Here is a 12961-nt window from a genome sequence, read left to right as displayed (position 1 = left end):
ATGGTTAAGGTGTAATATTAACTGATTGGCAAATTATGCAAAAATTATTTAAAATTATTACAATAAATTATGCTACCTAGACAAATATACCTCAGTCCTATGGACTTTTATGGTACTTATGGACATAACGGGGGTAAATTGCAGTCACTTTGGTTATTTGGCAGACCAGATAACCCCTCGACTCTGCGTTGTGTTTATTTAAGGAAGACAAGGAGTTTCTGGACGATTGGACATTTTATTTCCTGTGTGGGAACATAACAGGTTTGCATCAGTGCAATCGGTTCAGCTTCGCACAGCACACTCTGATGTAGCTTTCACAGACTGGAAATTGCACTACCTAAAAAAAATGTCAGGAGCCGCCACTGCTGATGGGTCCCTGATTTTGGCGTTACACCAGGGGGGCCCCAAGGGAAACCATTCCCCATTTTTGACTTTACAGTCTCTTCCACTTGTAATGTAATGGTAGTATGGGATCAAATAAGGGTCAAAAAGATTTTACCACTTGTGCAATGATGTTCACATGTGTAACAAAGTTTTGAAGTTGTAAAAACATTTAATGTATGTGTAAAACATATTTGTATCTGTGGCAATATTTTGTGTATGTGTAAAACTAAATCCGACGGACACACAAATTTTCAACCTTCAAGTTGAAGTTACAAGTTTACAAAACTCAAGTTACAAGTAGGAATTTTGACCCTGTTTTGACGCCTGCGTGAATAGCCAATCAGCACGTTGCTTACTGACTTGCCAATCAACCCGGTGCCCACCCACGCACCAACCAAACATCCAATTTCTGAGCACCAACGACACTCAGCAGGCACACGTTGGTACTGATGGAGGAAAAACAGTATGGAGGGAAACGCTCGTGCTCAGGTAAGTTAATTAAAGGTATCGGCAATTTGACGATATAGCGACATCAAAAGTTTTGTTGATGTTGTCATATAAGCGGAATGTGACATTTTGACAGTTGAAAAGTGTAGTTCAGTGTTTCTCAATTCCGGTCATCCTCGGGACCCACAAAAGCATCAAAACAGGGTCAAAATTTCTACTAGTTTTGTAAACTTTTAACTTCAGGGTCGCACTTGAAGGTGAAATTTGTGTGTCCGTCGGATTTAGTTTTACACATGCACAAAATATTCCCAGATACAAATATGTTTTACACATACACAAAATGTTTTTACAACTTCAAAACTTTTTACACATGTGAACATCATTGTACAAAATCTTTCAGACCCTTATTTGATCCCACAGTTATCGCTCACATGATGTATCTGTATCTCAGTATGTTAACATATTTTCAGTGATGGGTGTGAACAGACAAATCCGTGTTGGTGCAAAATGATCATAGCGGTGTGCTCATTTATTCCTCGGCCACAGCCTGAGAGTTTTTTGCTCTTTGCTCTGTGTGTTTTTCAGCTAAATTAAACAATAAATGCTGGGCCGTGTTTAAAGAAGCACAAAGGACAGATCACAGGCAAAAGAAGATCCCAGGGATTTAGATCTTGAGTTATGACATTCTATCCTGAGATTATTCTTGCCGATTCTGAAAGTTAAAGCTGTCTACGCATAGCTCGGTACAACAGCAGTTTGCTTGACAGTCTTTGTGCAATTCATTACATAGTCATTAGATGTGGTTTAAATTTGGGATCACGAATTTCAAACTAGGCAAAATGTGCCAGCTGTGTGCATCAAACCTACTTTCCACAAATTTACAATAACCTTTGTAAGATGTACTTTTATCACTTTAAACGGGCTTCAAGTACTTCAAAACAAACTATGTGAACATCCAAGAAGGAAACTACTCAACAGTTTGTTTCCTAGTTTCATTGTTTTAAGCTACCTCACATACCTCTTTTTTCCCATTTTGTTTCAACACTGAACTCTTTGATGTCGAGTAGAATCAAAAATGAGTCATTTCATCATTTTAATCAGGCCAATTCATGATATACAGACATGATATATTAAATAGATTTTTTTACAGTACAAGAGAAAATTGAGACTCTACTGGACCCAGTCCGGAAAAAAAACAAAAAACTTCTTAAAATAAAAACTTCTTCGTCCAAACCATTTGTCCATATCTTCCAGTGCTGCCATAACAACATATAAAAGGACATCAGCCTACCAGTTGTGTTAAATCTCAAAATATTGCTTTACTCATGAGCACAGGGGGGATAAACATGTCGATGCATCTTAAAAAAAAAAAAAAAAAAACAATTATTAGAGGAAAAAGCATGACAAAATAGTGTTGTTGTTTTTTTTTTTTTTCAAACCTTAGTCGTAATTCTTTATCTCATTTAAAATCTAATTCAATGTGTATCATTCAATAGCTCAACTGTATTTGGGTTTGAATGAGTGCATTGTTTTTCTTAAAGGAATGTAAAATGTGTTAAACGAAAGGAAAATCCAAATTGAATGAATAAAACATTTCTCTAGATGCATCTCCTCCGGCATCATTACAGTTTCTTCTTTCGAACTGGATAGATTATCTACGTTCCTATCTTATTCGCCTGCTTTGCCTCCTCGGTTTTCTCATACAGACCGATTTATTTAAAGCTGCAGGCACGCAGACAAAGCAGGAATGGGAGCAGAAGAAGAAAGAGATGAGAGGCACTTTACATCCGAACATGGTAAACGGACCTCGACCTCAGACCAAATTTAGCAGCCACCGTTTTCCATTGATATACCGTGTTATAAACAGCTGATCTGTCAATGTGCCGTTTTGAGTCAACATTGGTTAAAGTCACTGAATCCTCCATCTCTCGCGCTTTTAATCTCACCGAGACAACAGCAACGACTATCTGCATCTGTTAAACAGAGTAAATCATAGCTGAGGAAGATACAACCTTACCAGGAGGGTGAAACGACTTCATGACTAGTGGTGATTAGCACCATCCATTATTCAGAGCTGTAACTGCATGTTGTGTGTGTGTGTGAATGAAAACAGAGGAAACTGGCTCCGTCCATGTGGCTTTTTCTCTGTTTGGGAGCTAGGGGCTCGCCCTCTTCGCACTGACGAGGTAGCCCTTAGACTTGATGATGCCCCTGCTCTTGACAATAACGGAGTAGCGCAGGACCCACTCCAGCCTCCAGTCCGTGATGCTCAGGTCCTGCACTCCTTCCCGCATGGCCTCCTGGAATGTGTCTGCAGACATCAACTCTGGAAGAGAAACAAAAGAAAAAAAGCATTTAGACATTTCAAATTCACAAAAAGAATCGTGGTGCGCAGCGTAGATTAACCAAAGACTAGATCCACATCGACATGTTTTCCTATTAAAACAGTGTCCCAAAATAAAACATCTCCATTCACGCTCTAAATCATCACACGATAACATTGTTCAACACGAAAATGATCGCAAACTGTTGCAATAAAAGCCACCCTGCTGTGCATGTAGGCGACAGTAACTTTAAATTTAACTGCACAACAAGTGCTAACATAATGTTAACTAATTCATTTTCTGTGTTGAATTCACTTCATGATATTCGAGGCTTCTGCTGGAGCCTGTTCAGTCATTACAAATGTTCGAATTACATCTGTTTTGTTGTGTTTTTTTTTTTATAACTAAATAAACTAATCTTCAAAAGTTAACCACTGATCCTTAATGATGATGGCTTTTTGAAGGATTATTCATCCGGCTCCCTTTGAAGTATATTGTGAGAGACAATATAAAAAACTGTTTCCAATAACAACTTCAGAGACGACAGAGTGCAACAAACCATCAGATGCACGTGATAAAGTCAATGTGGGTCAGCGTCTACAACAACGCCCACATTCGCGCTAATGAGAAAGCATGAAGACAACATGGCTGATGGGTGGGTTTTTATTATATAGCTACAATGGTCTTTGGTGATTTGCTGTAGAAAAAAACCCAAAAAAAACAAACACTTTAAGTGTTAAATAAAGACAGAACAACCTGGAACAAGTGCAGCTTTTTATAACCAACATTTTAGCAGTTCAAAATGTCACCAGCTACATCAGAACTGATCAAATAAACAAAAAACAACACCCAGAATCTAACTAACAATAAAGAGAAAAAAAACAGCATTTCACCTTTGGGGTCATTGTGTGTGAGCAGCTGGATGTCAAACTCTTTAGCGAAGGCTGTCAGGTCAGGAGGCATCACGCAGCAGGAGGCCAGGTTGACCTGGTTACTGCTGGGTTTCACCTGGTATGGGGAAGGAAATCAGGCCATTGGCTTTATGTGGTACAACACAGAAAATGGCAGAAGCTGCCTGGTCTCTAAACAGTGCACTGATCAAAGCATCCTTAGATAGAATAGATTTTTCCAAATCTGCTTTCAAGACTTTTTTGTAGAAGTCAGCATCCTTGTTTCCACAACGGATCGCAGGTGAAACACAAAAAGATTCCACCTACCTGAGCCCAGTTGTAGAGCTGCTCCATCAGATCTTTGTCAAGATCAGAGGTGCCGATGGCTGCGATCTTCTGGCTCCTGACCAGAGCCTCCAGCTCCTCCCATGCTGGCTGCAGGTGAGCCAGCGTTTGGCCGTCCCCCTCCACAGGGCCGGGCGGTGCTATGATAACAGAGTCCAGCTGAGACACTGCCAGGGTCTGGCAGGCTGGCGAGAGGGAGGGAGGGAGGGAGGGAGACAAACAGGGAGGTGTCACAGAGAAACGTTTGAATGGTTGAGTGACACTTTAAAAAGCACATTCAATTCTTGCTGCAGAGATTTAAAGCTCACCCATCTCCACTGCATCTCTGATGGCAGACTGACCAGGCTCACACAGGAAGAGCTTAACTGCAAAATAAACAAGGCCTCCATCAACGTGTCATCCTCAGACTGCAGTTAGTTCATTCTGGGAGCTTATTATTCAATTATTCCATCTGAGGTTCTTAAAATGTGTGCTGAAGATATTTTGATTAAATCACCATGGAAAGTTGTTATTAAGATAAAAGATCAATACAAATAAAAGCAACACCTGCCTTGGAAAATAGAAAAAAGAAATAAATGAAGACATGCATAGTGAGCCTCTTCTTTCTACTCTCACTCTCTCTAGCCGCATTCGGACAGAGCCGTTCTAAGAACAGTCCTCCTTGAATTCCGTTCTGATAACTGTCCTTCCCCAGCGTAACTGTTTCAGTCTGCAATCACACAGGAGTCTCCGGACTCCTGTGGACTGATGCGGCGCAACCGTCTGCGACAGTGACGTGTTACTTTAGCGATACATTCAACAACAAAACAAAACAAAACCCGCGAAAAGCAAGGAGAGAAGAAAAAAACACCACAAAGAAGCTAATATGGAGAGGCCACCGTGTTCATGGTCTGCATGATGGTGATATTAATCATGGACGATCACATCGGGCGTCTAACATCGAGGCTGGAAGAGCTCACAGAGAGAGTCAGGAGACGAAGGATCGAGCGGCAGGCGATACTTCTTTGTTTCATGAAAGAAGGAGGGAGAGCAGAGCGCCGCAGACAAAGGAGACGACGTGTAAGTTTAACTTATTAAATACGCGCAGGTTGTGTCTGTGTCGTATGAGGAAACATTTCAGCCATGACAACATGACATGGGGCATAGCTACCGACCACCATACACCTCCGTCAGATGTGTTCCTATAGAACCCAGAAAAGACCCAGCCTCGGAGAAGGAGCTAAAATGGTTATAGGAACCGAGGGCGATGGTCCCGAGTTCCTGTTTGTCCGAACACGGGAGAAAACGGCCCCGTGGATTAAAAGGTTATTAGAACTGCCAAAGGTTCCTACAGTCCGAATGCGGCTTCTGTCTCTCATGAGATGCACTTCTAAAGACGATTACTCTAGAGTTGGTTCTTGTTGACCTGGTGAGGCAATTTTACCTTTCGAGTCACCTTAGATTTTTGATTTGAACAGGACAGCCAGCACTGACCTGAAACCTTCACCTCCTCCCTCTCTTCGGGTGTGATAGCATCTGCCGCCTCAGGAATGGAGCAGACCAGTGTCTCCAGAGGGTCCTGTGTGATAACAAGGGCACTGATTAGAGACTAACTTAGATCAGACTGGACCTGTTCGTTCTTTCCCCTCATTCAGTCGTTGTGTGTCACACTTTCCTTGTGAGAGTTTTTTTGTCTTCTTGTGTTAAAAAGCCTCGACTTTTCTTATAGAGAAAGAAAAAAAAAAAACTATTTTTTTCTAATTATTCCACAGCCAAATGACCATGAGCAAGAAGACCTTTAGTGAGAGTAACTCAACATTTATTCAAACACGGGACTGACAGAAAAACCTGCAATCAAACCTATGTTTGTGCTTTTCTAAAAGGGGCTCAGTACATGATCTCTTCAACACAAAACTGTTACTATCCTACAAACCAGTGAATAAACGGATGAGACAGAGAGCACAAAGCGTGACTCCAACGTCCCATTCTTAACATTTCCCCGCAGGGGAAGCATCATAAGAGCTGTTCAACTGTGCAAGAACTCACCTCAGCTATTCGAACCTCCCCTAACCCCTGCGCGAGTCTGGTGGGTGTGGGGATGAAAGCTGAGACAGATTAGCTGAGCCCAGCAAAACAGCACAGGGCAGGCGAGGGTTCAGCAGGACTGTTGGTTCACCGCTGTTGATCTTGCAGCCCATTTCATTCGATTTCACCATTTTCAAAACATATTTGTTTGACAGAAACGCAGCGTTCAATAAGTAACGCTTGCTAGGAATTCTATTAGCGGCAATAGAACCAAACCAAAACCAAAGTACCACCACCCCCACCCACCCAAACCGACAGATAGATCCACATTTGGAACGGCGCTTTTGGCAGGCAGCACTGCATGAACATTCGCTCTGACAGCTTCTTTTCAGAAAGCCTGCACGCTCCCTTTGAAGTCAATCGCCACGGTTGTTTTACTTTCACAAACACCGGAATCCAACTGTGAAACAGCGCAATAGCACATCACTGGGCATCTCATTCCCGCGCTGCTGTCCTGACTGCGCAACGCTGTTCATAACGACGCCGCAGTTCATTTCTCAGAGTGATGGAATGCGTGAAAGCTGCCTTAAACTGTCTCCTCACCGTGGGTGGTGGTTTTGTCGAGGAAAACCAGGCACTCAGCGTGGCTTGAATGCAGTCTCGAAGCTGAAATTAAAAAAAAAGATTAAATAAATATATATGTATTAGTCATAATGTTTAAAAAAAAAAAAAAAAGACACACACACGTCTCAGTACAGTGCCATAAAGGGCCTGAGCTCAGGACTGATGCTTGAGAAGGGAGATAAGCGAGCCTTAAAGGCCAATAAATGTATTGTTTAGAGTGCACACCGCTGTATTTACATAGTGTCTCACACACACACACACACACACACAGGTGTGACAGACAGCCGTGTCAGTGTTGTTTGGGTTGAGTAAGGATGACACAGCGTTTGCGGCGTTGGCGAGACAGTATGTGACATCACATGATGGCATCACTGATCAATAACTGTGCATCTTTATTCAGTTGAAAAGAAAGTTTAGCCCTTAATTACGGCTATTAAAAACTACAAAACCAACTTTGGACTGAGGCAGGGCGTGTAGCTACATACTTTCTGAGGGACTCAACTGTGACACAATGAGTGTGTTAATAATGTAACAGCCGCCACAACTTTATATAACTACACTTGACTTATAAACAGAGCCAGAAGTCATTCACTAGAGAACCTTTTGTTAATGGATCAGCCGCTGAGGTCATTGATCAAACAGTTACGAGTTGTAGGATTTTACTCAAACTTGCCAATAACCCCGTTGGCCAGAGAGAAAAAGTAATCTGAAAGTGTTTATACCATTACAAAAATGTGTCACCACCAAACCTATCCCCTGATATTTGGATAGTTTAAAGCGCAACCAGATTCTCTGGTTTTACGGGTTTTGCGAGAGATATTCAGGGTAACAACCCTTTCTGTCTGTGGATCTATTAACGGCTGATGCAAACTAAGCACATGCTCTATGTGGGTCTACATTCAGATTGCAATCTAAATGCTGAAACCCTACAACAACCATTCTCCTACTCTAAAAGTATTCATGTAGACTAAACCATTGTTTGTTACACTGTGTTTTATACATAATCTGAAACAGCTAGGCTACAGTTATCCCTGAGACAGCTACATAACTGCCTTTTTCATTTTAGTTCATGTAAGGTTACGAAGGCCTTCTTTTAGCTTACACACTATTATCTAGGTAGCCTGACTTGTAGGCTAAGCTAACAGGCTACATGGTCAGACCGCCGCCGCTTTTATTTGACAGTCTCTTACCTCCTCGCTGGGGGAGCCCGGGCATTTCTTTTTCATCCGACTTCGGTTGACTAAATTCCCGGTGTGGAGCCTGAGGGTCTTGGCGTGGCTCAGCAGCACCTTCGCGTCGGCGCTCATGTTGGTGTTTTGAGAGTCCATGTGGTCCTCGGTAGCTAAGCTAACAAGCCGCTATACAGTGTTGACTGCGTCGAAATGTGACGGCTGGCAGCACGAGCTGTGATTGACTGCAGCTGTAACTGCTGGACAAGCAGCCACGCTACTGTTAAAATGATGCAGTCAGGATGACTTGCATTCAGTCAGTGTTGACTAACTTGTTGGATTGGCGCTTCCTTAGTGGCTGTTATGGTGGTAGTAAAGCCGGTCAGTCACGCCCACATGGAAGTGTCATTCAGAGTCCAGTATATGACTTTACATTGGACTACATTGGGCCATTGTACCTGCACTTCTCAGTCACACCAGTAGATGGCGTGGTTGTATTTGTTGTCATTTTGAAAACGGACAGTGTTGGGTTCAGATTGGCTTCTGTGGGAGCTGGACTCCACTCTTGTATTTCTAACATTTTATGTTACCTCTTCATTTGTAATTTATTTCATTCTCATAATATTTATTCGATTTTTCTACGCTCCACAGCCTTTGACAGCTGTTATTTGTTGTCTTGCAAACTGATTTTGTTACAGCCCCGTTTCCAACAAAACTTTGGACGTGTAAAATGTGAATAAAAACAGTCATTTGCTCATTATTTAGTGATAAAATAGAAGAAAGAAATCAACATATAAACAGACGTTTTTATTGCTTTTTTAACAAAAAATACATACTCATTTTGAATTTAACAATATATACGAAATATTTTTGAAGTAGTTAAAAGGACTTTTGTTGTAACACAGAACATGGATCTGTTGTGTTTCACTGTCCCAGTTAGCTCAGGCCAGTGTGCATAAATAACACCGCAACCCCAAATCTGAAGCAGCTACATGGAACCGAGCCACAGCTATCATTTAGATCTGTGCTTTTCTGTCACATGTCAAGGCTGCAACACCTCACAAAAAAACAGAAAGTTGTGGGGGTAGATTCAGAGATTTTACTTTCACTCTCTGCTTGGTGGTGAAATACTCAATGTACTGTACTCAATGTTCCCTTTCTTATTTTCATATATTGTTGTTATACACGTGGCTTATCATTGCTGAACCATTAACATGCAGAATTATAAAGGTGTGATTATACATATTTATCTCAATTTTAGAAGCTGGTGAGTAACTTACTCTATCTCAGTGCTTTGTAACAGCACATGTTGGCTTTGAATATAAGTGCTAGCTGAGCCCTTTACATATTTTATTTATTGTATATTTGCACCACCACTTTAAGCAGATTTGACTGTGTATTTGGTCACATTACTTTATATTTATTCTGCATGACGTGTTTCTAAACGGAGTAAAATCCTAATACGCATATGTTTGATGTAACGTGTCACGGAAAGTTTGGTTTCCTAGATATTTGGGTATCACATCGCCGTAGTTCTTAGGTTAAATAATTCAGGAGGTAATCTGAGCTCCCTGCACTCCAGACCTGTCACCCACTGAAAACATTTGGTGCAAGAAATAAGAAGAAAAAGAAATGCCACACAGGAGGCCTCAAGTGTTGAGTAGCTGATATCTCTGAATGGGAAAACATTCCTCCTTCAGTTGGTCTCCTCGGCACTCTCTGTGTGTTTAGGAATGTGAAACGGATGGTTTTTATAGGAGTTTAATGTTTCAGTTTACAGTTACATTGTCAGCTCTGTGACAATAAACGGCACATGCCCATTCGCAAAGAAAGAGCAGAAAGATGTATCCATGCCCACCTCTTTTGATTCCCAGTGCATCTATGGAAATAAGCAACAATCCTGCCACAAATTTCTCATGAGAGCTATTCAGCTGACGATATATGGTGCAGATGCTGGAAGTATTTTTGGCTGTTTGCCTGACACAAACAAGTTTGCTGAGATAAGTCTGGTCTTATACAATACCAACTTAAAAAGAGTAGGGGCCCTGTGTAATATATAAACAAAAACAGAATGCATTGATTTGCAGATATCATAAACCAAGATTTTAGTCCCAACTGAATGTTGAAAGTGAGACATTTTACTGTTTCATAAAAAAAAATACGAGCTCATCTTGAATTTGATGGCAGCAACATGTCTTATGAGACAGTTGGGACTGTTCAACGACAGTCCATAAATGTCATGGAACCGAGGAGATCAGTTGCTGGCTCAGCACGTCAAAGCATGTCGAAATATCTTGTAATGTGGATTTGACTGAGATGACAAAATTGGCACCACATGTAGACTGGCATCAAAACAAGAATGAAACGAAAGTGGGACATTTTATTTTCTCTTAAAATGTGGCAAAAGTGTCTTTTTTCCATATACAAGAACTCAAGCGGAGCGTGTTGCCTTTTGTAACAAGTAAACGGTGTTATGACGATGGTGGTCTAAAAGACAGCACCACCAAACACAAAGCTGGGAGAAAGTAAAGTAAAGTTTCCAATTCAGGAGGAGGAATTTGACTGTACCGCGGGGGGGCCTTGACCCCTTGCAATTCTGAGAACGAACAGAACCTTTTCACCCGATAATAGCCCAACCTCCCTTGTATTCTTACTCAACGCAGGAAATCCCCACAGCCAGAGTTACAAATCTGCCAGGAAGCTGATGCTTCTAGAAGGAGAAGTTTTGCCAGTGAAACTGTGGATGATTACATTACATTACATTACGGTCATTTTGCAGACGCTTTTAACCAAAGCGACTTACAATAAGTGCGTTCAACATCGGTAGGCAAAAGAACTTCAGGTCACAAGAAATCATAAGTGCATTTCCTTCCAAAACCAAACAGCTAAGAGCAAAACTAGTGCTAGAGTAAGTGTGATAAGTCAGATACCTAGACAGATGGGAAGACAATTTAGAAAAAAAAGACAATTTAGGAAACAAATAAGTGCGTAAGGAACTAGGACGGAGCAGGTGATGTCCTAAGAGGGCGGATCAGGGTAGTGTTTCCTGAAGAGGTGGGTTTTCAGCCTGCGGCGAAAGATGGGCAGTGACTCAGCTGTCCTGATATCAGTCGGGAGATCGTTCCACCATCGGAGTGCCAGAACAGAGAAAAGCCGTGACCGTGTCGATCGTGCGCAGGGACCCCTGAGTGACGGGGCAGCCAGGCGCCTGGTGGCCGCAGAGCGAAGTGGTCGGGCGGGGGTGTAGGGCTTGACCATAGCCTGGTTCCCACACCTGTCGCTCTCCCACTCCTCCCTCTCTACCACCTTTTCCCTCACCTCCCTCTCTGTCCCACTTCTCTCCCCTCTCTGTAAATGAGGTCCTTCACCTTGTAACATCCAGCTGCCCCACCACATGTTCCCTTGACCCAGTCCCTTCCCCTCTCCTTCATTCTGCTGCCCCTGATCTTCTTCCTTACCTGACCCACCTCATTAACACATCTTTGACATCAGGCTCTTTTCCTTCTGCTTTCAGGACTGCCAGAGTCACTCCTCTTCTAAAGAAACCAGCTCTTGACCCTTCAGAGATCAAGAATTACAGATCCCTTCTACCCTTTCTGTCCAAAACTCTTGAACGTGCTGTCTTTAAACAACTGTCCTCTTACCTCCACCAGAACAACCTCTTGGATCCCTACCAGTCCGGGTTCAAGGTGGGCCACTCAACTGAGACGGCCCTCTTAGCAGTAACTGAGTCACTCCAAACTGCTCGAGCTGACTCTCTCTCCTCTGTCTTGATTCTCCTGGACCTGTCTGCAGCATTTGACACAGTGAACCACGACATCCTTCTCTCTACCCTGGAGGGAATGGGTGTTTCTGGCTCTGCACTCTCCATGTTCTCATCCTACCTGACAGGTCGCTCCTACCAGGTCACACTGAGAGGGTCTGTGTCGAAGCCACGTAGGCTCACCACTGGGGTTCCCCAAGGTTCGGTCCTGGGTCCTCTTCTTTTCTCCCTCTACACATCATCTCTTGGTTCTGTCATCCACTCCCATAACTTTTCCTACCACTGCTATGCAGACGACACCCAGCTGATTCTGTCTTTTCCCCCTTCTGACACCCAAGTGGAAGCACGCATTGCTGCGTGCCTGGCAGACACCTCAGGGTGGATGTCGATGCACCACCTTAAGCTCAACCTGGACAAGACTGAGCTGGTGTTTCTCCCGGGGAAGGGCTGCTCATTCCGAGATCTGGCCATCACCATGGATGACTCCGTGGTGACATCAACCCGGACCGCGAGGAATCTGGGTGTGACCCTGGACGACCAACTGATGATTTGTCTCCTGAACTACTGACCATGTAACGCATTTCACATGAAGCTGTAAAACATCTCTCAGTACTGTACACATAAACATGCATTGCATCTGGTAGATGTGCGTATCCAGACTTATTTACAGTGCTGCTCAATATTCCTGTTTTAACCAGCATAAGTTTATGTGTACAATCAACTTTGGAAACAATGAAAAAGATGACTGTTAGTACATGATGAAATGGGCTGTAAAGCCTTGGCTCGTTCTTCAGAGCATACACACATACTTACGGGCAATACTGGAGGCAGCTGTGTAAAAACATTTCGACAACGAGGGCAGTTTCTTTGTGTTTTTGTTGGGAGTTTGGATGTTATAGCGGCTCGGGGGCATCTACATTCTTGTTTCAATATTTAGACCGATAAAGTAAATGGAGTGTATATTCCTCACCGAACGCTTTCCCTCCGGCAGTGTGGAGAGGAGCGCTCGGA

The 12961-nt window shown here is 42.7% G+C and overlaps 1 protein-coding gene across 1 annotated transcript; it reads right to left on the bottom strand.

Moving 5' to 3' along the window:
• Positions 1–1911: 1911 nt before the first annotated feature.
• Positions 1912–8572, bottom strand: gclm (glutamate-cysteine ligase, modifier subunit). Its single transcript, XM_075485307.1, has 7 exons — positions 8209–8572; positions 6998–7060; positions 5864–5948; positions 4699–4755; positions 4373–4575; positions 4049–4163; positions 1912–3157 (listed from the first exon to the last, which is right to left on the bottom strand). Exons 1-7 carry the CDS (start codon positions 8344–8346, stop codon positions 2988–2990), a joined length of 831 nt encoding a protein of 276 aa, XP_075341422.1. The 5' UTR covers positions 8347–8572; the 3' UTR covers positions 1912–2987.
• Between the last annotated feature and the right edge of the window lie 4389 nt (positions 8573–12961).

This window comes from Odontesthes bonariensis, chromosome 15, assembly GCF_027942865.1.
Source record: "Odontesthes bonariensis isolate fOdoBon6 chromosome 15, fOdoBon6.hap1, whole genome shotgun sequence".
Classification (NCBI taxonomy): Eukaryota; Metazoa; Chordata; class Actinopteri; order Atheriniformes; family Atherinopsidae; genus Odontesthes; species Odontesthes bonariensis.
This window is presented reverse-complemented; position numbering and strand designations above follow the sequence as displayed.

Coding starts and splice junctions, on each gene's coding strand:
- gclm (XM_075485307.1), bottom strand. CDS start 8,346: ATGGACTCTCAAAACACCAACATGAGCGCCGACGCGAAGGTGCTGCTG. Junction 4,164..4,372: donor AGCTCTACAACTGGGCTCAG/GTAGGTGGAATC, acceptor TCCCCATACCAG/GTGAAACCCAGCAGTAACCA. Junction 3,158..4,048: donor CACACACAATGACCCCAAAG/GTGAAATGCTGT, acceptor TTTCTCTTCCAG/AGTTGATGTCTGCAGACACA.